Source organism: Suricata suricatta, chromosome 10, assembly GCF_006229205.1.
Source record: "Suricata suricatta isolate VVHF042 chromosome 10, meerkat_22Aug2017_6uvM2_HiC, whole genome shotgun sequence".
Taxonomy (NCBI): domain Eukaryota; kingdom Metazoa; phylum Chordata; class Mammalia; order Carnivora; family Herpestidae; genus Suricata; species Suricata suricatta.
The window spans coordinates 16,687,716-16,713,223 of record NC_043709.1 but is presented as its reverse complement, the minus strand read 5'-3'; the positions used below and the strand labels follow the sequence as shown (position 1 = coordinate 16,713,223).

The 25,508-nt window shown below is 49.2% G+C and overlaps 1 protein-coding gene across 2 annotated transcripts in view; it reads left to right on the top strand.

The window, feature by feature from the left end:
- Positions 1 to 25,508, top strand: part of CHST11 (carbohydrate sulfotransferase 11) — a 261,361-nt gene that overhangs the window by 99,346 nt on the left and 136,507 nt on the right. For both annotated transcript variants that reach the window (XM_029953425.1, XM_029953424.1), the window contains exon 2: positions 25,081 to 25,166. In XM_029953425.1, coding sequence (XP_029809285.1) covers positions 25,081 to 25,166 — 86 coding nt within the window. The remainder of the gene's footprint in view (positions 1 to 25,080; positions 25,167 to 25,508) is intronic.

Here is a 25,508-nt window from a genome sequence, read left to right as displayed (position 1 = left end):
GAGAGAGAGAGATTTAAGTAGGTTCTGCACTGACCATCTGGCTCGAACTCAGAACTATGAGATCATGACCTGAGCCCGAGCCAAGAATCAGACGTTTGACCATCTGAGCCCACTTACCAGAATGGTCTAACCACATCCTGTGAACACCCGTGAGCTTCAGACATTTTCTTCCCTTCGTTCGAGAGATGAGAAAATGGCCGGGAGGAAAGGTGGGAAGACCAAGGTGGCGTAGCTTGTGGGTGGCGGACTCGGTGGTCTGTCTGCAGAGGCCAAACCACATTGTCTATGAAACGCCTGCTGCATCGCACATAGCGAGGGCTTGCACACGTACTGTCTTTCAGTCCCCATGAAATGCCCTCAGGATGGTTGTATTCAGAGGTCATGGCTCACTGAGGGTCACGTGGTAGGAGGTGACAGCTTGAGACTGATACCTAGGTTTGTCTGATTCTAGAACTTGGGGCTTCTGCCCCCGCGGGCTGTATCATCTCCCATCACGGCAGTGCGGGATTTACTGTGAGACCCCGCCGCTTGTGAGCCTACACAGGGCAGCTGTGGAAATGACTCCAGGACCACGGGCATCAAGAGGAACGAGCCCAAGGTGCCCGGGTTCCCCCTAAATGGACTTCGTCAACAAGCATCTTCTGAGCATGTGCCACATGTCAGGCCCTGTGGTCATAGTGGGCAGGATGGGGGGACCTATGAGCTTGAGGCCCTGAGGGAGAAACCACACAGAATCATGGGAAAAGGGGATATGGAGAAAGCCTTCCTCAGGTGGGGACGCTTGAGCTGCAGTCGGACTGAAATGTGGGTGAAGTAGGTCATGGCTGAGGTCACGGAGAAGGCAAAGAAAGTTCTGGAAGCAGGGACAGCTTGAGAGTTGGAAGGAACAGAAGTTCCTGGATGTGTCATAAGATCTGTGAGTCGTTCTGTGCGTCCAGAAGGTGGCATTTGGTGGGGTGGGGTGGGGTGGGGTGGGGTGCCGTCTGCACACCTTCCTGTCAGAGACATCGAGGCACGAGGTGGAGTCCGCTCTGTGAGCAGCAGCGCTGGGGCGCCTCCTTCATCAGAAGGCCTCTTGTCCTTCCCTCCTGCTCAATAACTATTTATTGAAGTGTCCCTTGGCCTCTTGCCTAGAGAGTGGAGAAACTCAACATTTGGAGTAAAAATGTTGGCTCCTCACATTCATTCTTGTCACCTCGAAGCCAAGGAGCCGGGATCTGTAACCACGGGGTGGATGGCATGCATGCCTAGGTTGTGTGTGTGTGTGTGTGTGTGTGTTTTACCGACACAAGTGTGAGCACTGTGGTCTCTTAGACTTGTTCCCTCCCAAGCACACCCACAAGCAGTGGATTCAGAAACCCAATAGTTGACATTTCCTGCGTACCCTGTGTGTGCGTCTTAGTGCTCTGGCGCTTCATCTGCATGGTCCGTTTCATGCACCGAGGAACCGTGGGACCCTAGATACTGGTTTTGTTCCCACTTAGAAGCCAGGGTCTGGAGAGGGGAGCTCAAGGTCATGCAGTTGGGAGAAGCAGGCCAGAGTCTCAGCCACAGCAGCCCTAGGAGGTGGCCTGGGGCAGATGTCGGGCCCATTTGACAGAGGGGGAAGCCCGAGGCTCCGTGTGAGGCTGTGGGGAGAGTTCTGGAATCCTGGCATTCTGGCTCTGGCTGATGATCTGTCCACCAGCAGTGGGAGAGGCAGTAGAAGAGTGCACTCTGTGCCTTGCCCTGACTTGTTCAAGGACGCAAAGTCAAGGGCATCCTTGCAGTTGAAAAAGAGCACCAGGCAGCCTTACCTGGGGAGCGGGAGCTGGTGGCGGTCCTGTGGCCACACCCCCTCTGGCATTTCCAAAGCCCTAGCAAGGGCCATGTCTGCTTCATCCACACCCCTCCTCACTGCTCCCAGGCCTGTTAATGCACCCCAGATCTCCCCAGGTCATCTGAGATGCTTTTCAATGGATAGAGCCTTGAGATTGGCTTATTCAATCAAGATCTTGACTGGGAAGTGGGGGGTGAGAGGTCCTGGAGTCTGCATCAGCCTCACCCCAGGTGGATGGGAGGGGTGGTCCTGAGGGGCGGTGATGTTGGAGAACCACCCTTCCAGGCCTCAGTGCCCACCCATCTAAGCTTCAGTACGGAGACCCCGACAGGGGTGGAAATGGCCGTGAACTGATCCAAGGTTCCAGGCATGATGCTTAAACAGAGGGCTCTGGTTACTTTGGCCAGGGCAGAGGCGATTACCATCAGGCCCAGACATTTTGGGGACATGCTGGAAATAGCTCACTGGCTGAGCATTTCTATTTTGCATCAGTGTGATTAGGTGTGTCCGGGCTGCAGCGAAACTGGTTTTTTTGGTATCTTTTAAAAAACATTGTGGAGGGGCGCCTGGGTGGCTCAGCCGGTTAAGCCTCCGGCTTTGGCTCAGGTCAGATCTCACGTTCGTGGGTTCGAGCCCCGCGTCAGGCTCTGTGCTGACAGCTAGCTCAGAGCCTGGAGCCTGCTTCTAGTTCTATGTCTCCTTCTCTCTCTGCCCCTCCCCCTCTCATGCTGTCTCTCTCTGTATTAAAAATAAATAAAACATTAAAAAAATATATAAAAAACGTGGTAAAATGCACATAACATAAAATTGACCATCCTCACCATTTTTAGGTGTCTAGTTCAGTGGTATTAAGTACATTCACAATGTTGTACACTGTGAGGACTCAGAGGGAGACAGCGTCGGGCCCATGTCAGGTACCTAATCCCTGCTTTTGGGTGACAGCGGCGTGGTGAGATATTGGGGCAACTGGTAAATGGTAGCATCCCCGCTCCTGACTTCCTTATGAACAAACTAACTTCAGTCCAAGATGCTGGTCAAGGAGGCGCTGGCAAGCTATGTTTAATGCTCAGTTTCTATTTCTGAGCCAGGCAGGATGATGAGTTCATTGTCTGGTCAATGCCAAGGGCAACTTCCCTTGCCTCCCCCTTACCCAGCAGAATAGAGGATACCTCTGTGAAGCATCCAAGTTTCCCTCCTCTGTGTGTATCGGTAAGAGGCTACCCACAGCCCGACTGGGGCTAAAGTTTTCAGATGCTGCTGTCTCAAGGCTGATCTGGTTAAACACCAAACAAATGGTCTTTTTATATATTTAAGAGAAGTTTTTTTTTTTTTTTAACTGTGTGTCAACAAAAGATCTGTAGACAATCTTGTTACACATTTCCATTCGCACTGCTGACTTCATAAGTGTAAGAGTGTGTCTTAACCAAATGCCAGGTCCCGGCGCGCCCGTCCCCGGCGTTCGGCGGTGCCTGTCTCGTCCACCCTGGCCGGCAGGGCGGAGAGTCCTCGTGGGTTCTTTTCCTGAGGGAGGGAGAGAAAGGGCAGGAAAAGGGATGCACAGAGAGTCAAGACACAACTCAAGGTTTCCGATTGGGCAAGAAAGAGAGAGAGAGCTTTATTCAGAAAACTGTTTCTTATAAAGGTTTCAAGGCGGGAAAACAAGGCAGCTGACCTGGTCAGTTGCTAGGAAACAGGGTCAAGGGATTAAGACTGGAGTGAAAGGGGAACCAGACCAAAGTGTTTTAGCACAGCGCCTGAGGGGCCGATACCACCCTGCCTACAGGTGGTTGATCTTTGGTCTTCTGGCTTCTCCTCTGGCAGGGAGTGGCGCTCCCCTGCCTATTTTGCAACTTCCCTCAGGGAGTGATGAATCCGGCTAGCAAATGGCCAAGTGGCTGAGTCTTTGCCACTCCCCACAAGAGTGCTTAAGACCCATTTACATTTTTTGGTGCATTTGTGTTTATTTCTGTGGTTACCATGCTCCGCGGAGGCCACCAGAGCTGGCCCGTTCCGTGCTGGCGCGCTCTGCCAGCGGAATGTTGGTGAGCCTCACGGCAGTGGCGCGGAGGCACTGCCGGCGGGCTGACAGCTACACAAGTATTGAATTTTGCAGCTGGGAGGGAGCTTCTGTAAAGTAAACCCCTAATGCAAGATGGGGATATGGAAACCCAGAAAGGGTGCGTGTCTGCAAGATCACACCCCCACCCCCCAACAGTAAGGAGCTCAGCCCAACACTGGCTTCCTGGTCTCCAGCCCACAGACTTTCCACTGCATCAGACCTTCCTCATCCTTGAACTCTGGCTTCTGTTGACTAGATGGCATGCAGTATAGTGAACCTAAAGATAAGTTTTCCTGAGTCAAGGGGTCTTTCCACATCCATGCATGTATTTTGTGCCTGCTCTGTGTTTCTGCTCCTGTATTCGGGTAGAATCAAGTTTTGCTTCTGAGCAGACCTTTCTATTTGAGTTTTCTTTCCTAAGATCTTTGTCCTCCGATTGCATTTTGGAACCCCTTGCCTCTGTTCTGATGAGGGCTCTGGGTCCACTGGCCCTCCCGCCAGGATGCCAGCACGGCTGGTTGAAAGTGGATGATTGAATTATCAGCTTTCTGGCATGGCCTCTCCTCTCCCAGAATCCCGATGTTCTGACCAATACTCCCTGTCCTTTTGGTCTGGGAAGGGATTCGGAGGTAAGCAGAGCTCTTGGTGATAGGCATTCTAGAAAAGGCAGTGGGGAGCTGGGTGTATTACTTGGAGAGACACCAGAGCCCTCACATTCCCAAGCAAAAACTAGGAAGGTTCTAGGTTCTTAGGACTTGAGCACTGTCCCAGCTACAAGGGGCAGATTAATTAACTGACCTAATGCTGTATGTTTATTGAGGACTTATTTTGTGCTGGCCTTCCCTCAGAATAGGAGGTACAAGACGGAATTTAGCTCGGCCTCTGAGTTGGCGCCCAGGTGCCCAGTAAGGGGCTTAATTACGTGCCTCTGTTTCCTTGTGGTCCTTAAAGAAGCCTAGAAAGATGCTAAAGAAGAATGGGGGCACTGCCGGCCCGAGAAGCTCGGCCAGGACTTGTGTCGTGGTCCCTGCAGTACGGCCTGAAAGCTCGAGGCACGGCTTCGTCAGCGTGCAGCACCCTGCGCCCTTGTAACCAAAACACCCGTATGGGAGGCGCTACTGTGTAGAGGGGGCAAGACTGAACTTGAGTCTCAGTTACCTGGGTCTGGGGCCTCTGCACTGCCACGTGGCTCTGTGCCCTTGGACAGGTCCCTTAGGTCCCCGAGCCGCCATTTCCTCATCAATGGAATGGAGATGCAGTGACTCATCTTGTGACCATGCCTGCGTCATATAACATTTCTCACCTTTACAACGAGAGGCAGTGGGGATACGTGTGGAGGGCCCGTTGGAACCGGAAGACAGCTGAACATTATTACCATTCCCATGTCAGGAATAGGCTATTTTACTGCTTTATCTCAAATGAATTAAAAACGATTTTTTTGATGTGTATTTAGTTTTGAGAGCAGAGAGAGAGATGGGTCACAAGTAGGGGGAGGGGCAGAAGGAGAGGGAGACACAGAATCCCAAGCAGGCTCCAGGCTCCTATCTGTCTGCACAGAGCCTGACGCAGGGCTCGAACTCACAAACCATGAAATCATGACCCGAGCCGAAGTCGGATGCTTAACCGCCTGAGCCACCCAGGGGACCCGCAAATGAGTTTTTAAGAGCCTAAATATGTTTCAGTGTGGCTAACTTCCAACGGCTAGTTTGTGGTTGTGTGCCCTGAGCTGTGCCCTTCAGACCCCCAGTCCTGATCGGGTGCTTGAATAGCTCTGTAGGCCAAACATCCCTGGAGATAAAAGCTAAGTGTTTAAGGACCCCGTTGCTGTCCCCAGCTGACCAGAAGTGAGGCTTGGGTCGCCTGCCGACTCGGGACGGCCTGGTATCATTGGCCCATCAGTGATCATAGGGAGGGATGAGGAACCATGATCTGCAATTGCAGCTCACAGACAATGGTCACATGAGATCAGCCCCGAATCACCAGTCCCTTATTTTTGACGGACATTTAAAGACTAAGGCCTGAATTTTGAATAAAACTGTTTGCTTTTTGCTTTCGAGGCCCTGCAGTTACTTCATTAGGCGACTGAAGCCAGAAATCATTGTGACTTCTCCCCCGTGCATTAGAGGTTTGGCAGATAAAGTATCTTTTGTGGTTTCTGTTAACAAGCAGGAAGATTCCAGGCTTCAGCCAGAGTATAAAAGAAAATTGAAACTAAAGACTGGTTTTTGGATTTGACTAACATTTCTAATATTGTTCAGCTACAGGAGAGCCAAAAGCTTTGACTATATGCACAGGCTGGTATAATGAAGTTCAGGATGTTTAAAAAAGGGTTAATTACGGGGCCCCTGGGTGGCTCAGTTGGTTAAGTGTCCGACTTCAGCTCAGGTCATGATCTCGCGGTTTGTGGGTTCGAGCCCTATGTCAGGCTCTGCGGTGACAGCTCAGAGCCTGGAGCCTGCTTCGGATTCTGTGTCTCCCTCTCTCTGCCCTCCTCCATTCACACTCTATCTCTCTCTCTCAAGTATAAATAAACATTAAAAAATTCTGTTTAAAAGGGTTAATTAGGTCAATTAGGTGGGACCTTACACTGCCTGTTTCCAAATACCATGACTCTCAATTTCTTATTTTGCGTTGTATTGATATATTTTTTAGGACTTGTTTTAATTCCAGTGTAGTTAATACACAGTGTAGTGTTCCTTTCAGGTATACAATATAGAGAGTCAGGAGTTCCATGTACTTCTCAGGGCTCATTGCCTACTTCACCCATCCCCACCCCTGCCTCCCCTTCAAGTGAAGTTTTAAATCCTCGTGCCCCACAGACATGCAGATTTTGGATAAATGAAGAGAAGGCGGGTGGACATTCAGCGTATCAGACACAATCAGAGACTAGCAGACCCAATGTGTAACTGAGCCTCCCACATCCACAGCTACAAGTGTGCCCCACTGATACCTTCCCGGCAATGTCGAGAACCTGATTCATTTTCCCCTGTACTTGTCTCTTCTGCTTCTATGATGTAGCTGGCCCTGGGCACCAGGAAGATTTTTGTCAAGAAATGGGTGCTCAGGGGCACCTGGGTGGCTCAGTCGGTTGAACATCCGATTCCAGCTCAGGTCATGAGCTCACTGTTCGTGAGTTTGAACCCTGCATCGGGCTCGCTGCTGTCAACGCAGAGCCCTTCGGACCCTTTTCCCTTCTCTTTCTGCCCCTCCCCTGCTCACACTCTCTCTCTGAAAAATAAAGAAACATTAAAAAGAAAAAGAAAAGAAAAGGGTTCTCAGCCCTCTGAGGCTCCCTACTTCACTTGGAAGGAAGTCAAATTTTTGTATTTCTTATGGAGACTTGCTTGAGTGAACAACTTAGCATTTTAGGTTCCAACATACTCATTGTGAAAAAGCAAGTGAAGCCTTGAGTGTGACCTTGACTGAGATCAGAAGGGAGTGAAAGGCAAGGGTGCCTCCCCAGCTGTTTCTGGCCATCCCAGTTCTGTTCTGACTCCGCTCTCTGGCAAGACCTCACCCTTGACTTTGACATCCAGGAAGGATTTCTCCATCAGCCTTTTCTGTGTCAACCCTTTTACAAACAGATGCTTCTTGCATCCTTACCCTTCTGGACATTGGGCCCTGATACCAGGGATGCTGGCCTCCTTTACCTTCTACTGGAGCCATAACCTCAAACGTGGTCAGTTGGTAGATCATCTGTATCATGATGATACAGTAATATTTTTCAGATTAATTCTATTGATATCTCTATATGCATATCAGTCTACGTATGATTCACATACAACAGAGTTATGTTTAACAAGGTTTTATGGGAGAAAAAATTAGGAAAATTCTACGCTGTTTGTTTTAGGTGTTGTGACTTTTCAGAATTTGAGGGAGCTGGTTATTATTTATTTAAGTGGCAAAACATTGGAGAGTTACCAGAAACCGCTGATGTAAAGCAACACTGGATTTCCAGACTCAGCAGGATCCGGGGTGGTTATTTGGAGGAGGGTTGGGTCTTAGGACAGAGGGTCTTTCTTTTATTTTTTTTTTTAACGTTTATTCATTTTTGAAAGACAGAGTGTGAGTGGGGGAGGGGCAGAGAGAGAGGGAGACACAGAATCTGAAGCAGGATCCAGGCCCAGAGCCTGACACAGGGATCGAACTCATGGACCACGAGATTGTGACCTGAGCCAAAGTCCGGCACTTAACCAACAGAGCCACCCAGTTGCTCCCACCTTAAAAATTTTTTTTTTTTAGCGTTTGAGAGAGGGTTTTTCTTGATACTGCTGAAGACCCATCATGTCAGTCTGCCCTGACACCCATGGGGTGTGGTGGCTTCCACTTCAATCCAGGGCACGGGGCAAGTGTCCCCAGCTTTGTGATGCACAGCTTGGGCACAGAGCTGTCTCTGGGGTCCTGTTACCAGGAGCTGGCTGCCTGCACCCCAGTGAGCCCTCGCTCCGGGTTCACCCTCAGAGGGAACAGGGCATCTGATGCTGCAGCACTTTGCCATTTGGATTTGGGGATATTTGTCTTGGCTCGGAAGTCAGAGTATCACACTTTCAGGAGATTGAGAGGGGAGAGGGAGGGAGGGAGGAAATAAAGAGGGAGAAAGAAGGAAAGAAACCGTGCAGGGGGTTGAGATTGAAGTGGAGGTTTGGGGGCGGGGGCAGGCATGGACCCACGAAGGCGTCGGGGCTGCTCCGCACCATCGCCCACCCCCATCGCCTCACCATCATCAAGTGGAGGAAGGCTGCGACTGTGAGATGCACTGGGGTCGCAGACCGCTCTGGTACATTCTCTTGTTATTCTCATCTTACCCGAGAGAAGCCTGAGACACAGAGGACTGAAGACATTGTCACGGAAGGTCCCTCTGCTTGTTACCGGAGTGGCCGGGGTTAGAAGCAGGAGCTCTGACTCCCTTGGGGGTTACCCTTAGCCACTTGGCTCTACAAAGTCTGTGTTGTTGTTGCTGTGTGTGTGTGTGTGTGTGTGTGTGTGTGTGTGTGTGTGTGTGTGTGTGAGAGAGAGAGAGAGAGAGAGAGAGAGAGAGAGAGGGAATAGTTTTAAGTTTATTTACTTATTTTGAGATAGAGAGCACATGTGTGCGCCTGCATGAGTAGGGGATGGGCAGAGAGAGAGGGAGAGAGAAAATCCGAAGCAGGCTCTGCCCTGTCAACACAGAGCCCACTTCGGGGCCCCAACTCCCAAACCATGAGATCATGACCCAAGCTGAAATCAAGTTGAATCGGGTGCTTAACCGACTGAGCCACCTGGTCACCCCAGTTTGAGCACTTCCATGTCAGTGTTTTGACCTGAGTCAGACAGGTGTGTAATGACTCAGCTCCATTACTTTTACTAAGTAATTTCAACCTCCATTTCCATGTTTTCACATTATTACTCTTACTAGGGGATGGGCCCCAGCACTGTGAAATACTGCTACTTTCTGTGTGTTTCATGTCTGCTCTCCTCCTCTCCTCTAGGTAGATTTCTACTGATAACACTCAGAGCTAATAAACATTTCCCTGTTATATCAGTCTCCAGAATCTCTCAGGTGCTGTCTGTGTACTTAGGCGAATACCTGTCTGAATTTGTTTCCTCCTCTGTAAGATGGAAATGAGAACACTTAGCATTTCAGGATGGTCCTTAGGAAGCGAAGGTTACGTAACATTTCCTCAAGCGCCTAGCATTCAGCATGGCAGAGTAAGAACTTAAATACGTTCTGCTTATTTTTGTCCCCCTCTTTCCTGGGTCACCCACATGGCTGGGGACAGCAGTCTCGGAACCAGAGCCCTTTCTAGCACACCTGGCCTCTTCTCATCGGATCCTCGTCTAGCCCAGCCTCTGCAAACACCCTCTTATTGTTCTACAGTTTTTTAATTTGTTTGCACAAATAGATCCTGCCTGGCTGACTTTGAGAAGGATTTTAATATCTACACTCACGCTGGAGGTGTGTGTGCACCCCAAGAGGCCAGCCTTCCTGTTTATCCTAGCAACAAATATTGTGCACAGCTTTTTTACCTTTTGGAGAAAAGTGGGATTCTGTCTCTGCGTATTGTCACAAAGCTTTTATCTACCTATCATTGTCTGTCTGTCTATCTATCTATCTACCTACCTACCTACCTACCTACCTATCAAAGGAAAAGAGAAATCTCAAAATGCTAAATATTTCCCTCGGAAAAATCACTCCAGTAACTTTGGTCCTCTTACCACCCCCCCCCGCCCCCCACTGGGTTCAGGGCATTCTCACTGCATGTCTTCAGAAAGACCTTGGAGTGAGGTTCAGCCTTGCATCTTGGACTCACTAGAAGGGTTAGAGGGAGGGAGGGAGCTGGGGAAGGCACCTTTAATAGGCTACAGCTGCAGCGGTCTTTCCCTTCTGACCACATTTCAAGAAGAATAACATTTGAGGCAGAGCATAGCTACCCCCAAAGTCCGCATGTGCCTTTTCTACCCCCACCCTCCCTGCTCCTTCCACCCACTTTTGGATCTTCCCCAGCGCCTGCTTCTCTCCGGCCCACCCCTGCACCACTTCTTGATAACAGCAACTGAAGTCCTACTCAAGGCACCTTGTGGTCCTTCGCACACAGAGCACGCTCACAGTGCTCTCATTTGTCGAAGATCAGTTTTTCTTCATCTTTGGGAGAAATCCAACTCTTTGTTTAGAACTTCCCTGGCTTTCAGGAGTATCTGTAACATTTAGAGTTGATTTGGATCTGGCATTATATTGATGTCCTCATTTTTAAGTCAGAGAGATGGTAAACAGTGTGGAAGAATGCACTCTTGTCTTTATACGTTGTCATTTATATGTATATATATTGATGTGGCTGAGAGCCTGGTCCTCACAATATTTTGAAATCTGCTGCTTTAATTTAAACCCCTTTCCTGTGTCTTTACATTATTACTTTTAATAACAGTATCATTTTTGAGTACTTAATACACTGTGATTTATTAATGATATACCTTAAGTGAACTATGATTTATGAAGTGATGACTCTAATCATGGGCATTTTTCAGTTGTGACAGTCTCTGGCCGCTGGAAGGGAAGTATGATGGTATGCATCTTTGTGCATAACTTCTTTAGCTTCTATTGGAGCTCTCTTGGTGTCCTTTCCCAAGAGGGAAATTGCTGGAGCTGAAGGCTAGAAACAACTTCACAGCTCCAGGGACATGTTGGGGATATTTTAAAAATTAGTATTAGCATCATGTGCCAGAAAAATGTCAGAAGAACATCCTACACGTGAACAATTAAAAACATCATTCCCATCCTTAACTAATCTAGACATATGAAAATGAAAATATGGGTTTGGGTAGATGGGTGCCTGGCTGCCTTGGAAGGCTCCAACTCTTCGTTACTCTGAGCATGTGTTTTGTTGTGGGGGATAAGCTCTTGCTTCTGGGGGAGGGGGTACACACACACACACACACACACACACACACACACACACCGTCTGTCCCACAGCCCCCTTTTGGCATTCCGCAGCTGCCTCACACTCACCTTGAGCAAAGCCAAATTGGTTAGACCTTCACCGTACACACATCGCCAACTCCCCTCGCCAATCTGTGAAATAATCTAGCGTCCACAGATGAGGGCGCATGTGTCATACCCCTAACAGTGAGATTTCTGGGGGAATAGAAGAGGATTTTGAGATGCTCTTTCGCGGAAGAGTTAGAAAGAGAAGGTACTGGGAGTAGTCGCTAGTTCTGGCTTACTAAGCCCTTACAAATACCTGACATGGATTAATGTATTTCATCCTCACAACATTCCTACTATATTGTTAGCCCCATTTTACAGAGAGGCTGTACCATAAACTCAGTGGCTTAAAACAGCAGAAATCTCATCCCTCGAAATTCTAGGGGCTGGAAATCTGAAGTCAAGGTGTTGGCAGGGCTGAAGGCTCTGGGATAGAATCCTTCCTTGCCTCTTCCTCGCTTCTGGTGGCTCCCGGCAGCCCTTGGCGCTCCTTGGCTTGCTTGGAGCTGTGCCCCTCCACTCTCTGTTTCCATCTGCACAGGGTCTCCTCCATGTGTGTCTGTGTCTGTGTCCTCTCTTATAAGAAAAGCAGGCACTGGATTTAGGGCCCGTGCCAGGCCAGGATGACCTCATCTTAATTTAACTGATTATACCTGCCAAGACCATAGTTCCAAATAAGGTCCCATTCTGAGGTGTTCTAAGTGGGCATGAATTTCCGGGGACCACTATTCAATCCATGACACCATAGTCTTAGCCAGGACCCCTTTCCACCTTCTAGGACAGGGTGGAGTAAAGGGAAAGAAAATAGAAGCCTGGGCATGCTCAAGTTTTGCCCAGGTGGCCTTGAGACAAAGGATGGACCACCATCCCCGTGTGGCCAGGAGGGGACGGAGGCTTGTGCAAGAAGTGGGGTGTCTGGCACTGAACAACTGCATTGGAGTGAAATTAAGCTGCACAGAGCTGAACGGCTTTCTGTACTCGAGGGAAGAGGGGAGGTGTGGGGTTAGTGCCCCGCCATGCTTGAGCAGCTTGCATAAAGGTTACCTGAAAGATTTCCCTTCTCAAGCAGCCACGTTATTGCCTGTCTCTGAAGCCGAGGGGAACCCCAGCGGCAGACATAAATGTCTCCGAGTCATAAAATCAGACTTGGAGCACCAGCCACAGGGAAGAAAGTATTTTGGCATATTATCTGCATCGCTGCAAAATAAATTTATGAACATTCCAGGGAAACTGCAGGGGAGGGTATAGAAAGTCTCCAGCATGCAAGGAAGGGTAAATGAAAATTAACCAAACAACACCCATAATTACTTCTTCAAGGTATAGACCGTAATTAAGATGAGCTATCCTCCCCTGCTCTCTCTCTTGTTTTATTTAAGGGAACATAAAAAGTCATTTATAAGGGCTTTCCTAGGTTAACTGCCAATTTCAATCCCTTGAACTCTGTTTTTCCACAGGGTCTTATGGTTCTCAACAGTAAAATTTGGGAACAGAATCAGGCTGGGGGCGGTTTCTCCTTCACCCCAGACACTGAGATCCCCCAACTTCTGTTACTGGGAGGATTTTCGTGTCGTTGAAGGTGACCATTATGTATAGAAAAACTAAGACTGCAAGTCTAGGATGCTAGCCTTTGAGTTAAGATTCTGACTCTCTTCCTAAGTCTGGTAAATTTTCACAGCTACATTCAGAGTAGCCTTTGATTAATATTTGATCCTTGAACAAGTTTAACCTGCTTTTAACATTTTAAATTGCATTTAAAATTTAATATAGTTAATGTTTTCTTTGAGTACTTCAGTTGCCTGATTAACAGACAAGGACTTAGATATAGTACAAATTTAATACCTCAAATTTAGGAATATGTTGACTAAATTAAGTTTTTGTGGTGGTTTTTTTTTGTTGTTTTTACTTAAAAAATTGTTTTAATGCTTTATTTTTGAGAAAGACTGTGAGCAGGGGAGGGGCAAAGAGAGGGAGACACAGAATCCGAAGCAGGTTACAGGCTGAGAGCTGTCAGCACAGAGCCCGATGCAGGGCTCGAACCCACAAACTGTGAGATCATGACCTGAGCTGAAGTCAGATAAATTAAGGTTTTAACAAATTCTCCAGTAGTATATGTAAACAAGATTTCAACTTAAAAATCTCAAGTCAAATACATTGTTTAATTAAACCTTTCATGTTGGGATTGTGAGGTAGATCTCCCACTCAAATAGGTTAAAACCTTGAAAATATTAACCTTCTGGATTTTTCTTCTTAACCATTTCTGTATTTATTTTTAAAAATAACCTTATTGAGATAGCATTTACCTATATAATTCACCTAGTTTGAGTGTAGAATTCAGTGAATTTGAGTATGTTTACAGAGTTGTACAACCATCACCACAATCTAATTTTAGAATATTTCCATCACCCGAAAATCGAATCTGTAGGTCCACTTACCGTCATTCGCCAGCCCGCCCAGGGCTTAGGTGACCACTAGTCTACTTTCTGTGTCTGCATATTGTTCTGTATTTAATTTGAAATCATGCTGAGTTTTTAAGGAAACAGTTTGGCTCTCTCAAGTTGGAGGACATCTTCTCCAGCAATTCTTTGGGTTCCTGCCTCAGCGGCCTGGAATTTCTTCGTGAGCAGGAGCTGAGTAGTCAGTCTGTGAGTGGGGGTTCTTGGAACCGTCACCCAGACCCATCAGTCCCTCACTTCCTCCTGATTCAGATGCTTCTCTGCAGGAGTCCAAACCCCAGCAGGTGGCCTCACGCTGCCTGCATTCCTTGCTGGGCTCCAGGACCTGGTTAAAGCATAAGCTGACTGCAGACCCTCGCACTGGCGTCTGGCTCTGAGGCCACAGTTTGGAGTTGGTGCTCATCAACCATGTTCCTGTGTTGGGGACCTTCTGCTGTCCCCACAGCACCCACTCGGAGGCCACTGGCCAGCACGTCCCCCAGAAGCCCTCGGGGGGCCCCATCAGGTTCACACTCTGCACGTGGGCTGGATGTCTTCAGTACTCATGCCCGTGTTCGGAGCAGCCCTATTCCCAGCAGTCCAGAGGTGGAAACAACCCAAGTGTCCATCGATGGATGACTGAATATGTGAAATATGGTCTACACACACAGGGAAACATTGCTAGCCTTAAAAAGGAGATTCTGACTTACGCTACAACACGGGTGAACCTTGAAGACATTCTACTAAGTGAAATAAACCAGGCACCAAAGGACAGATCCCGTACGATTCCTCTTGTGTGGAGCACCCAGAATAGTTAAATTCAGGGTAATAGTGGTTGCCAGGGGCTGGAAGGAGAGGGGAGTGGGGAGTTAGTGTTTCGTGGGTACAAAGTTCCAGTTTGGGATGAGAAAATAAAGTTCTGGACACGGTTGGCGGTGATGGTTACACAGCAGTGTGAATGTACTTAATGCTACTGAATGGTACACCTAAAATGGCTAAACTGGTAAATTTTCTGTTATGTTTAATTTACCGCAATTTTAAAACATTGGCAAAACGCTGTTTGTATTAGTCTCTGCCTCAAAGATGGTATTTGGGGCCTCCATCTTGATTACAGAGTCACGTGAATGCTTTCCCAGTCTAGCCTCAAATCGTTTTTGGAAGGAGTTAGGTGTAAGTAAGGAAATGAAGATGTGTCAGCCCAGCCAGCACCCCCTTTGCAGCCAGGCTCCCCCCTACCCCATCCATGTAAGGACCTTCCCGGTGGCACTCTGCACCCAGGTCCCTGAACTCACTGGCCCCAGTTCCCCCCCCGCCCCTTCTCCAGATCGCCCTGCATGTGCACCATCTGTATACCTGATGTGCTGTGTCTCCAAACCCTTCTGAATCCCTTGGGGGTGCTCACTCCCCTCCTGTCTTCCCAGGCCCCTGATTCAGAGAGGCTGTGGGCATATGTCTTTTTTACAAGTACCTCAGATGACTCGTAGCAGGAAGGTTTTGAAGATGTAGGACTAGGGCAACTGTGTTCCAAAAATGATCTGGTTTCTCATCTTTTGGGGAAGGAGCTCAATTCATTCATTCACATGTTCATTCATTCATCCAGGCTCCGCAGTCAGACGCACTTTTAGGGAACTGAGGATACTGTGGTAGATAGGCAATCCAGGTCTCTCCTCTCAAGCTTTGAGTCTTGTGATGGCAACAGGCAGTGGCCAATAAGGGATTTAAAATAAAAAGTCTTGGGGGTGCCTGGGTGGCTCAGTTGGTTAAGCGTCTGGCTTTGGCTCAGGTCATGATCTCACGATTTGTGGGTTCGAGCCCTGCATCAAGTTCTGTGCTGACAGCTCAGAGCCTGGAGCCTGCTTCAGATTCTGTGTCTCCTCTCTCTCTGCCCCTCCCCTGCTTGCACTCTGTCTCTCTGTCTCTCAAAAATAAATAAACATTAAAAAACAAATAAATAAATAAAAATAAAATAAAAAGTCTGGGGGCACCTGGTGGCTCAGCCAGTTAAGCATCTGACTCTTGGTTTAGGCTCAGGTCATCATCTCATGGTAATGAGATCAAGCCCTGTGTGGGCCTCTGTGCTGACAGTGTGGAGCCTGCTTGGGATTCGTCTCTTCTCTCTCTGCCCCTCCCCTACTCGCGTTGTCTCTGCCTCTCTCAAAACAAATAAAAATAAACTTTAAAAAAATAAAATAAAATAAAAAGTTGAAACACAATAGGTGCCTTGAAGAAAGATACAAAGCGAAGCAGAGGGGAGACGTGAGGAAGCAGAGACAGGCTGTGTTAGGTAGTGTGGTGGTGGGTGGGGGGCTCTCCGGGGAGCCGATAATGTGAGCAAGTCCAGGGGGAGGAAATTTACAGGGGAGGGAACAGCGAGCGCACAGGGCGTAATGAGTTGGGACAAGCACTAAAAAAAGAATAGAAAATATCAGTTCATCGCATGTAAGCTGCATACGATAGGACAGGAGACAGAAGGTGTCTAGCTTTGTGACCTTGAACGAATCACTTATGCTCCTGGACGTCCATTTCTCCACCTGTAGAATGGGGCTGTGGATGAGGTGGGTTCCCCCAGACTGGAGTTTAACCTTTCAGTGCCTGGCACCTCCTTTCCCTTCACCTCTTCCATGCTGTCTCACAGTGCCCTGCCAACACTACTGTCCAGAGAGATCATTTTTGAGATGTGCAACCTGCCATTTGTCTTGCTTACTCAGAATCAAATTCGAGGGTACTTTCCTCCAATCGTGTATACTCTTTCCCTTTGCTGGTGTGAAAGCCATTGGGCCAGATGCATCCAGAGCCTCTTCTTGTCCGAGATGTGCCTGAGTCTGCATTAAGCTGCCTGGTACAGCTGGTTTGCACTTGGGCAGGGACTTTGTGCACTTGGGCAGGGACCCCCAAGAGAGGGGGTGCGTTGACTGCAGTGGCCTTTGGTTTTGGTCAAGATGTTTGATAGCTCCATTCTTCTCCTGGCATTTGGCAGGTGAATGTCATAGTGTATGTGGCATATTCTTCAAAGCTGAGTATCTCCGTGGAAGGTTTCTAGGACAGTAAATCTCCTGGCTCTCAGATGAAGCTGTGACTTTTCTCTTCCAGAGTTCTATCAAGTGCTTTCACCCAATTCTTGGATTTATACCCTTGACCTTCACCTGCCAACAGTCTATTTCACATTAGTTCTGCCACCACCTCCACAGGCTGGGCATCGGGAGCTTTGTGGAGCTCACAGTAGGGAAAGGAGACTGACATAGGAATTAGCCATCATAAGGGTTCCGATTATTTTCAAATCAAATAAAACCCAAATCCATCAGCGTTCTTCAGTGCTTGCTGGTAGGGTGTCCAATGAGGAAAAACAGATCTGAAATGGTATTCCGTGGCTCTGGGTTATTTTAGGGACTGTGAGGAGGCAGGAATAGGAAAGTGGAAAACTGAAGTTTGATAACAGGGTATTAATGACAGCTCAGGTTGAACCCCGTGTCCCGGGGATCCCGCCTGTGCCTGGGGCCTCCTGAGAAGCCGCCTGCAAATACAAGTGTGCTGAACGTTTTGTAAAGCCCCCGAAGCTGGGCTAGTTGCAGGGCACTGGGTCAGTATTCAGGGGTGTCTTTTTGTCTGGCCTCCTCCCGCTCCAGCCTCTACAAGCTGTACCGAGTCTCATTTCTGAGGAGTAGAGGGGATCGTGTGGGGTTTGCACCCACAGAACAGATGATTTGAATCCCACCTCAGTGCTCACGGCGCTGTGTCATCGGGTGAATCCTTCAACCTCTCTGAACCTCAGTTTGTCTTAGAAATGGGTGTGATGACACCTCCCTCCAGGTGGTGGTGAGGAGTTAGAGGAGACGGTAATAGAGGCCCGTGCTCCTTGAGTGCTCATGGAATTCGGTCAGGGCACACCGCACTTCCGCTAGAGTGGATCCTACTCATGTTGCCTGGCGTTGTTTGTTTTAGTTCCTTTGGCCAAGAAAGCCAATTAAACCCTTTTGAGGATGCTTGTTAGCTAACAAACTTTGAACTTGTCGTCTTTGTTCTTTTGCTTGTAGTAAGCGGTTTGGCCTGATACCCTCTAACAGAAAAAAATGTCTTTGGTTAAACCCTCAGATCGCTTGACCTGTTGTTTCATCTCATTCACTTGCCGCATATGTGCTAAGCACCTAGTTGGGCAGAGGCCATGGGGCGGGGGGGGGCGATGGGAATACCATGGGGCTGGGCTGCCGGGACTCAGGTGAGGGATGAGCCTGCCCAAGGTAGGGCAGGCCTGGCTCGTCTTTCCCAGCCCTGCTGTGGGAACGCCGGCTCTTCTGGGCCACGTTTTCTCCTCTGAAAATGAGCGAGGGTGGCCAGATGGGGGCTAAGCACCCCTCCGACTCCAAATGTGAGTTTTGCTTCTTAATTTTTTGGCAGGAGCCAACGGGGAATGCAAAAACCTGAGCCCATCTGGACCTGCGAAATGTGTTGAACTGGATTCAAAGAGCCTCAGATTCCTTGAGATAAAACGAAATCTCAGAGAGATAGAAATTCCTGAGCACTTGAGACAATTTTGGTGTGTTAGCTGCAGACCTCGTAGTGTTTGTGAGGACTCACCACACCTCTGGTCCCTTCTCAGGTTCCTCCGGGAAATGTTTGGGATTGAACCAATTCTAAGCCCGTTTGTGATGGCCAAGAATCCTGGAGCTTTAGTCGTTCCTGCGCCTCCCTACCCTTCCCCTTTGTTTTCTTCTCTCTTCCTCTTTCCTCTAGTCCCAAGTGTTCCTTCCAGAAATCTGGGCAGAACAACTAATTCAGGTTCTCATGTTAGTGAGTGACTCAAAGGGTTTTGTTTTTTGTTTTTTTTTTTTTCCCCCTTCGTGCTTTAAAAGAAGAGTGATAGTCCAAAGGAGACTCTAAACTGTAAAGAACATGAGTGCTCCGGAAGGCCAGGTTCACGGGTGCTTCTGGGAGAGGGTGGGGCTCCTTCCTCTCTGATGCCCTCCCCATGCATTTCAGGCCCTGGGTTACTGAGACGGGAGGGTTTTGCCCCAGCAGCTGCCCTAGTGGCCCATCCCCCCGCCAAAAAGCTGGAAGCCACCAGTTCTGCTTCTATATAAGAGTTTTTTTTAGGGGGGGTGGGAGCGGTTCTGGTTTTTGTATTGTTAATTATTCTTTGTAGATGGTATTTCATTTGAAAAACCTCTTCATATCAAATAGAACACCAGCCTTTGGTAGTGGATTGTAAAGGGGGCAGACATTGATAAGAAATCAATCTCAGAGCCGAGTATTGCTTTCTCTTAACCAACCTCTTCTGGGCCCACACCTTCCTCTCCTCCTTTTCTGTTACTGTATAACTGCCGCTAGGTTCTCTGTCTACACCTCCTGCCTCTTCTCTCTGGCCGCCCCACCCCCAGCACCACTCTGTGCTAAGACATCAGGAATGTAGAGATCACCTGCTTTTACCTCCGCATCTGACCAAGGAGGAGTCTGGGCCCCGGGGGGAGCTGGTTCAAGGTGAGGCTCTTCCTTAGGGGGCAGAAAGAGCCATAGGGCCAGGCCGGGGACTGCACATGGAGAGTCTTGGATACTATGTACCAGGCTATTCTACATTTTCATTTAATTTCCACAGCCATCGTAGGATGTGGGCATGATCACTGCTCTCTAGTTGTGTTTCAGAGATTAGGAAGTTGACTAAAGGGGGTGCATGAGTGGCTCAGTCAGTCGGGTGAGCATCTGGCTCTTGATTCTGGCTCAGGTCCTGATCCCAGAGTCGTGGTATCGAGCCCCGTGTCCAGCTCAGCACTGAGCGAAGCCTGCTTAAGTCTCTCTCTCTCTCTCCCTCTCTCTCTCTCTCTCTCTATGCTATACCTCTCTCTCTAAAATAATAATAATAATAATAACAAAGGAAGTTAACTGAAAGCCCCAAGGCTGGAGAAGCCAGGATTTGAATCTAAAGGGTGCCTGGGACCCTCCGGGTCGTAGCATGCAGAGAGTCCGGAGCTCCCGGAGTGTCCTCAGTGCCGGGTAGGTCAGGGCAGTTGCTCAATGTAGCCCCCGCATTGCGACCTCCCCAGGAGAGGCAGAGAGCTGTGACATCGTGACCTTTCAGGGCAGGCTGTGGGTCCTGCTGTCACAAAGCAGATGGCCTGTCTTTACATAAGGATGGCTCCCTCCGACATTATGGGGTGTCACTCTTACTTCACCCAACTTGATGTTGACCTAGACACAGTTCCCTTGTTTTGAAGGACGGGCTGGACGGTACTCACTCGGGCACAGCAAGAACTCGTGCATTTGGAGCAGACACATCCGTGTTGCTGCTCTGCACCCTTAGAACATGGTGTAGACGAGGATCATGCCCAGGCTCTGAGCAACACCAGATTTGGAAAGTGCAGTCAGTGGGGTGTTGGGGCTGTTTTGTCCGCAGGAGGGAGTGGAGACCCGTGTGGACCTGGGTGGACGCTGAGGGGGGTGTGAGCTCAGATTCTGCCATGGCACTCCATGTGTACGGGCGTCATCCGCTGTCCTGACAGACCGCGTGGTAAAGTGGAGAAGACTGCCATTTCTGGAAGCAGGGTCTGAATTTGTCATGTGTTGTGCCATTTGCTGGCTGTGTGATCTTGGGCAAATTACTTAACCTCTCTGGCCTTCAGTTGCTTCAACTGTAAAATGGAAGGAATGATATTACTATCATTCATTATTTCTAACTCCTAGGGTTTTTATGAGAAGTAAATGAAGCAATGTGAGAAAAAACCTTGTGGTGTCAGACATCAGGCACGTGATAAATTCTCAATAAGTAGTTGTCCTGATTACTATTATTAACTCTTGCTCTACTTTTTAAGACCTGACTTCTAGCCCTGGCTCTGCTGCTGGCTACCCTGGGGAGCTTAGGCAAGTGTGCGGACTCTGAGTTTTTTCTGTAAATCGACGGAGCTTGACTATAATCCCCGGGCATCCCACATACCTCCAGTTTTCTGAAATGGATCAAAAGTGAGTTCCCACCCAGGGCCCCACAGCCTTTCAGTTTTATGTCCTCAGACCTGAACCAACACTGCAGTAGCTCCCTTCCACCCCCCAAAACACAGGCCAGGTCAGAGGGAGCCACTCCGGGGACGAGGGGCTCCATTCCTTGGTCGTGAGGCGACTTTCTGTCACCTGCTGTCACTTTACCGTGAGTGGGGTGTCCACTTGAGAACAACGTGCTCTTCACCGTAGTAAAATAAACCCGGGAGCTTGGTTCTGATGTTAGCTTCCTTTATGTACCTTGGCATATGTCCTGGGTCCAAGAAATTGTGCCCTAAACTGAACCAATTAGATTCTTACAAAACAGATTTGAATTTTGTTGATTGGAGTTTAGAAAGGGAAAAAAGCAAGTGTTCTAGTTAAATAAAACTTGTAGTGGCAGGTGGATGGCGGTAGGCATCTGTTAAATGTCCTTGGGGATTCCTTTTGTTGGGCTTTGGATCACCAGACCTTTAATTAAAAAGAAAAAGGTGATGCTACTGGTCGTTTCTTTCTAGTAGAGCAGAAAACAGCCTGTAAAGGAAGCCTTACGAGGCACCGGGGTGGCTCAGGGCATTAAGCATCTTGATTTCAGCTCAGGTCATGGTCTCACAGTCGTGGGATCTGGGATTGAGCCCCGCATCCGGCTTGGCAATGGCATCACAGAGCCTGCTTGTTAGTCTGTCTCTGCCCTTCCCCCACACGTGCTCACTCTCTCTCTCAAAATAAATAAATAAATAAATGTTTGAAAAAAGGAAGCCTTAAATCCTAGCTCATTATACGGTTTTTTGAGTACTTCCTCTGTGCCAAGCACCAGGGGAAAATGGGACTGAGACGGAGAGGGTCTCTACCCCCAGCCCGGCATATCATTTGTAGGCACTTGAGAAGAGTTTGTTGAATGAATGGAGTGGAATAAGAACTGTTAGTTAATAGTCGGCTCTCACATCACATCACTGCCGTGACTCCTGTAACACTAGATGACATTTTAGATCACCTGTCCTAGAAGTATGCAGCCAGCCCAGTCGTGGGCCAGGCCAGGAGGAAGCGTGGCACTTGACCATCGGTCCAGCATGGCAGCAACTGAGAGCTGGGATGCCTGTGTCAGAATCCAGTCTTCACCTCTTCCTGGTCACAAGACCTGGGCAAGTTACCTACCCCTGCTGTGCCTCAGTGTTCCTACCCATAAAGTGGGGACAGCGGTGGCACCCACCCCGTGGGACTATTGTGCAGATTTAATGTGTGAGCTGCTCGGCACACCGTGGGCGCTCTCTAAACTGTGACCGCCACCAACTGTGTCAGTCACTCAGCCTCTGTGATGCCACTTTTCCGAAGACACGTGTGGGATAAACATACTTAATACCGCTCGGCATAAGTGCCAACGCTTCCCAGGTCTTGTTATCATTTGGATGTGAAGAGCCAAGCAGTCAGGTTTGTCTTGGCCGGTTACTTTCCACCCTCCGTGGTCTTGACCTTGGTCAAGTTGAGGTTAAGAGAGGCTCCCAGAGGTTAGTACTTCCTTCACTGTGGGAAGGATTACACTTAACCCAGTGCCTAGCACGCAGTGAGCACTCAGTCCATAAATAGTAAGATGGTTGTCATTCTCATAAAGGCATACAAAGCGCCTCTGGCTTTGGTGGCCTGGGGTGCCTGAGCTGGTCCCCTAGGCGTCCCACAAAGCCCGCGTGGCCAAGAGCTTGTGGAGGCACCGAGGGCGGACGGCCTTGGGAAAGGGCCCCACACGGTTAAAGCATTTTAAAGGCCTCGTATTAGAAAAATAAACCAATTAAATAATACGGCCCCCCCATAAAAGCTGACTTTTAATGGCCTCCCCAGTAAGGTTTCCGCCGTGGCGGTCTGCGGCCCGTCTCGGGGAGCCTGTCTGCCGCCATGGGGCGAGGTTAATCTCGCACGGCGTGAGCATAATTTTACAAGTTTTATGGCTGTTTTTCTCTCTTCCAAAGTGTTACCATGTCACTGCGCACCGAGGGCAACCTGCGTGCATTTAACAGTTTACCTCGTTTTGGGTGGAAATGAAAAATGAAGCAATAAATTAAAGAAAAACACAGCGTGGATTTTCCCCCCTTCTGGCCGAGGCAGGCGCGGAGGAACAAAGGGGCAGTGTTTGGCCCGCACCCGTCGAATCTGAGCCTAACAGCTTTTATGCATGGACACTGGCCCGCAGATCGCCTCCCCGGGGAGGGCTGGGGGGGTTGGGGCGTCGGGGGGCCGTTCCGAGGACCCCAGCAATACCTGGGACCTTTCTCCAGGGCAGAGGTCAGCAGACTGCAGCCTAGGGGCCAGAGCCAGCCCGGCGCCCGCTTCTGTGATATGGTTGGAAAGAAACATCAAAATAAGAATACTTCCTGACACATAAAAATTACACGGAATTCGGGCGGCCTTGGCACGCAGCCACGCCCACTCCGTTCTGTATTGTCTGGGCAGAGAAGTTGCCGCTGACCCCGGAGCGCAAGGCCGAGGCTCTGCCTGCCCTTTACTGCAATAGTTTGCCGACTCCGCTCTAGGAAGGAGGCAAAGGGGAAGGGGATGGAAAATGCGGCTTCCAATTTCCTGCAACCAATGGTTTGCTCTGAGGGTGTCCACATGACTCAGAGTGACAAGTCAAAGGACTGTCTGAGAAAGAGAGAGTCAGGGCGCCTAGGTGGCTCAGTTGGTTAAGCATCCGTCTTCAGCTCAGGTCATGGTCTCACGGTTTGTGGGTTCAAGCCCCACGTCAGGGAGCCTGACCGCTAGCTCGGAGCCTGGAGCCCGCTTCAGATTCTGTGTCTCCCTCTCTCTCTCTGACCCTCCCCTGCTCATGCGGTCTCTCCCTCTCTCTCAAAAAGAAATAAAACATTAAAAAAAAGAAAGAGAGGATTCACCTGGAGACCTCCCAGAAGCAATTGGCTACTTGTGGAGATGGGTCTCCTCCCTTTTCTGACCTAGGGAGGCTTCTGGGAGGAGGGGCCTGGGTTTGAACTCACTTCCCATCAGCTCCTTGATGGCTCAAGAATAGACAAGCTCTCACCTTCCCCCCTCCGGGGGTAAGCAGTGTTTGTCATAAATTACTGTGTGCAAATCCACTTTACCCATTTGATTCCCCTCCAGAATTTGCAAGAAACACTTTTTGGCCAGCACCCTTGTTTAAGCACACTCTGCATATGGTAGTAACTCATGTGATCCTCACAGACAATCTGGGGACTTCGAACCTCGTCCCCATTTTATAGACAAACACAGGCACAGAAAGGTTAGGTACCTTGCCAAGGTCACACAGCTGGGGTGTGGAAGAGCCAGAATCCAAGGCAGGCTGTCTCTCCAGGGAACCGCATGCTGTCTGCTTCGCTGCCGCACACACGGGTGAATTCTTCAGGCTTGTGGCCGGTCGGCTTCTGGTCTTTCCCACACCCCAGCCAGGTCAGTCCACAAAGAAAATTGCCTCCTGCCGGAGGAGAAAACCTGTGCTCACTCATTCGTTCATTCGCCTTCCCTTCAACAAATAATGATCAACAGATGACCAGGTGTTGGACCGCGAGACTGCCCTGAACAGGAAGAATGAAAAAAGAAAGTTCTTTTCCACTTAAAAATAGTTCTTGGGGCAGGTGCCTGGCTGTGCCTGGCTGGCTCAGTCGGTGGAGCATGTGACTCTCTTCATCTCGGGGTTGTGAGTTCGAGCCCCACATTTAAGATAAAATCTTTAAAAAAAAAAAAAGGTTTTTCGTCTCCTCAACACCACTGGTTTTTGAGGAGTTCTCTTAATTCTGCCTCTTTTATTAATTTTAAGGTCCACCTCTGTCTGTTTAGAACCATAAACCCATGTCCTTTCTTCCTCGATCTGATATTTTCATACCTGATATTTTCATTAAAAATAACCTGATTTACAAGACACTTAGGGGTGACCAGCTCCCTGACTTAGCCCCGGAGGGTCCCTGGGGCGGGGGGAAGGGCCTGCATCCTTCTTAGGTGATGGGGCCAAGGGCTCCGGGACCCGGAGGAGTGAGAGCTTGTAATGGCTCTTTGAGGGAGAAGGCTGTGGAATTTGCAGTCTGTCCCCAAGCCTGGTGCTGCTGGATCTCTCGGTCTTGGAAACCTTGATGCTGCTTTTTGTAAGTAGCTTCATTTCAGCGAGTCCTGTTCTCCTTCCTTAAAACCTTGCCGGGAAGAAGGCTGAGCATTATTTGTGTCCTCTGGGTGTGGAGATGCCTGAATACTGGGGCAGACATGTCTTTGGATAAAGGAACAACAGCGTTACCAGAAACCCGTGCTCTCTCTTCCTTTCCTACCCGCTTCCTCTTCCCCCACCTCTGTGCTTTTTTCTTTGTCAGAAAAGTTCTGATGAGCCTTCGCTTTCTCTCCTCAGTCATGCGGAGGAGCCCCTTCGGCGTGGACATCTGCTGCCGGAAGGGGTCTCGCAGCCCCCTGCAGGAACTCTACAACCCCACTCAGGTAAGCCCTGGAGACTTTCTTGCTTGTTCCGTTTGGTCTCCATGCATGGTCTCCACGCATCCATGGGGGGCGGGGGGAGGGGAGGGAGAATGATAAACTTCAAAGTTTGGTTCTTGGAGGATTTGAAACGTCCTTCTACTGCCTGGCATTTTCCCTTCAGTGGGTGCTTTCTTGGTCACCCTTTTTCTGTACAATGGCTCTGAAATTCTAGCAAGAGGGGTGAAGAATTCTCGAAATGCCCTGGCGAAGTGCTGGACTGAGCACAGGTGCCAGCAATGGGACTCTGAAATTGTAGAGGCTCCCCCTCAGCACCCCCAAAGAAAGTTCACATATGCGTGGACC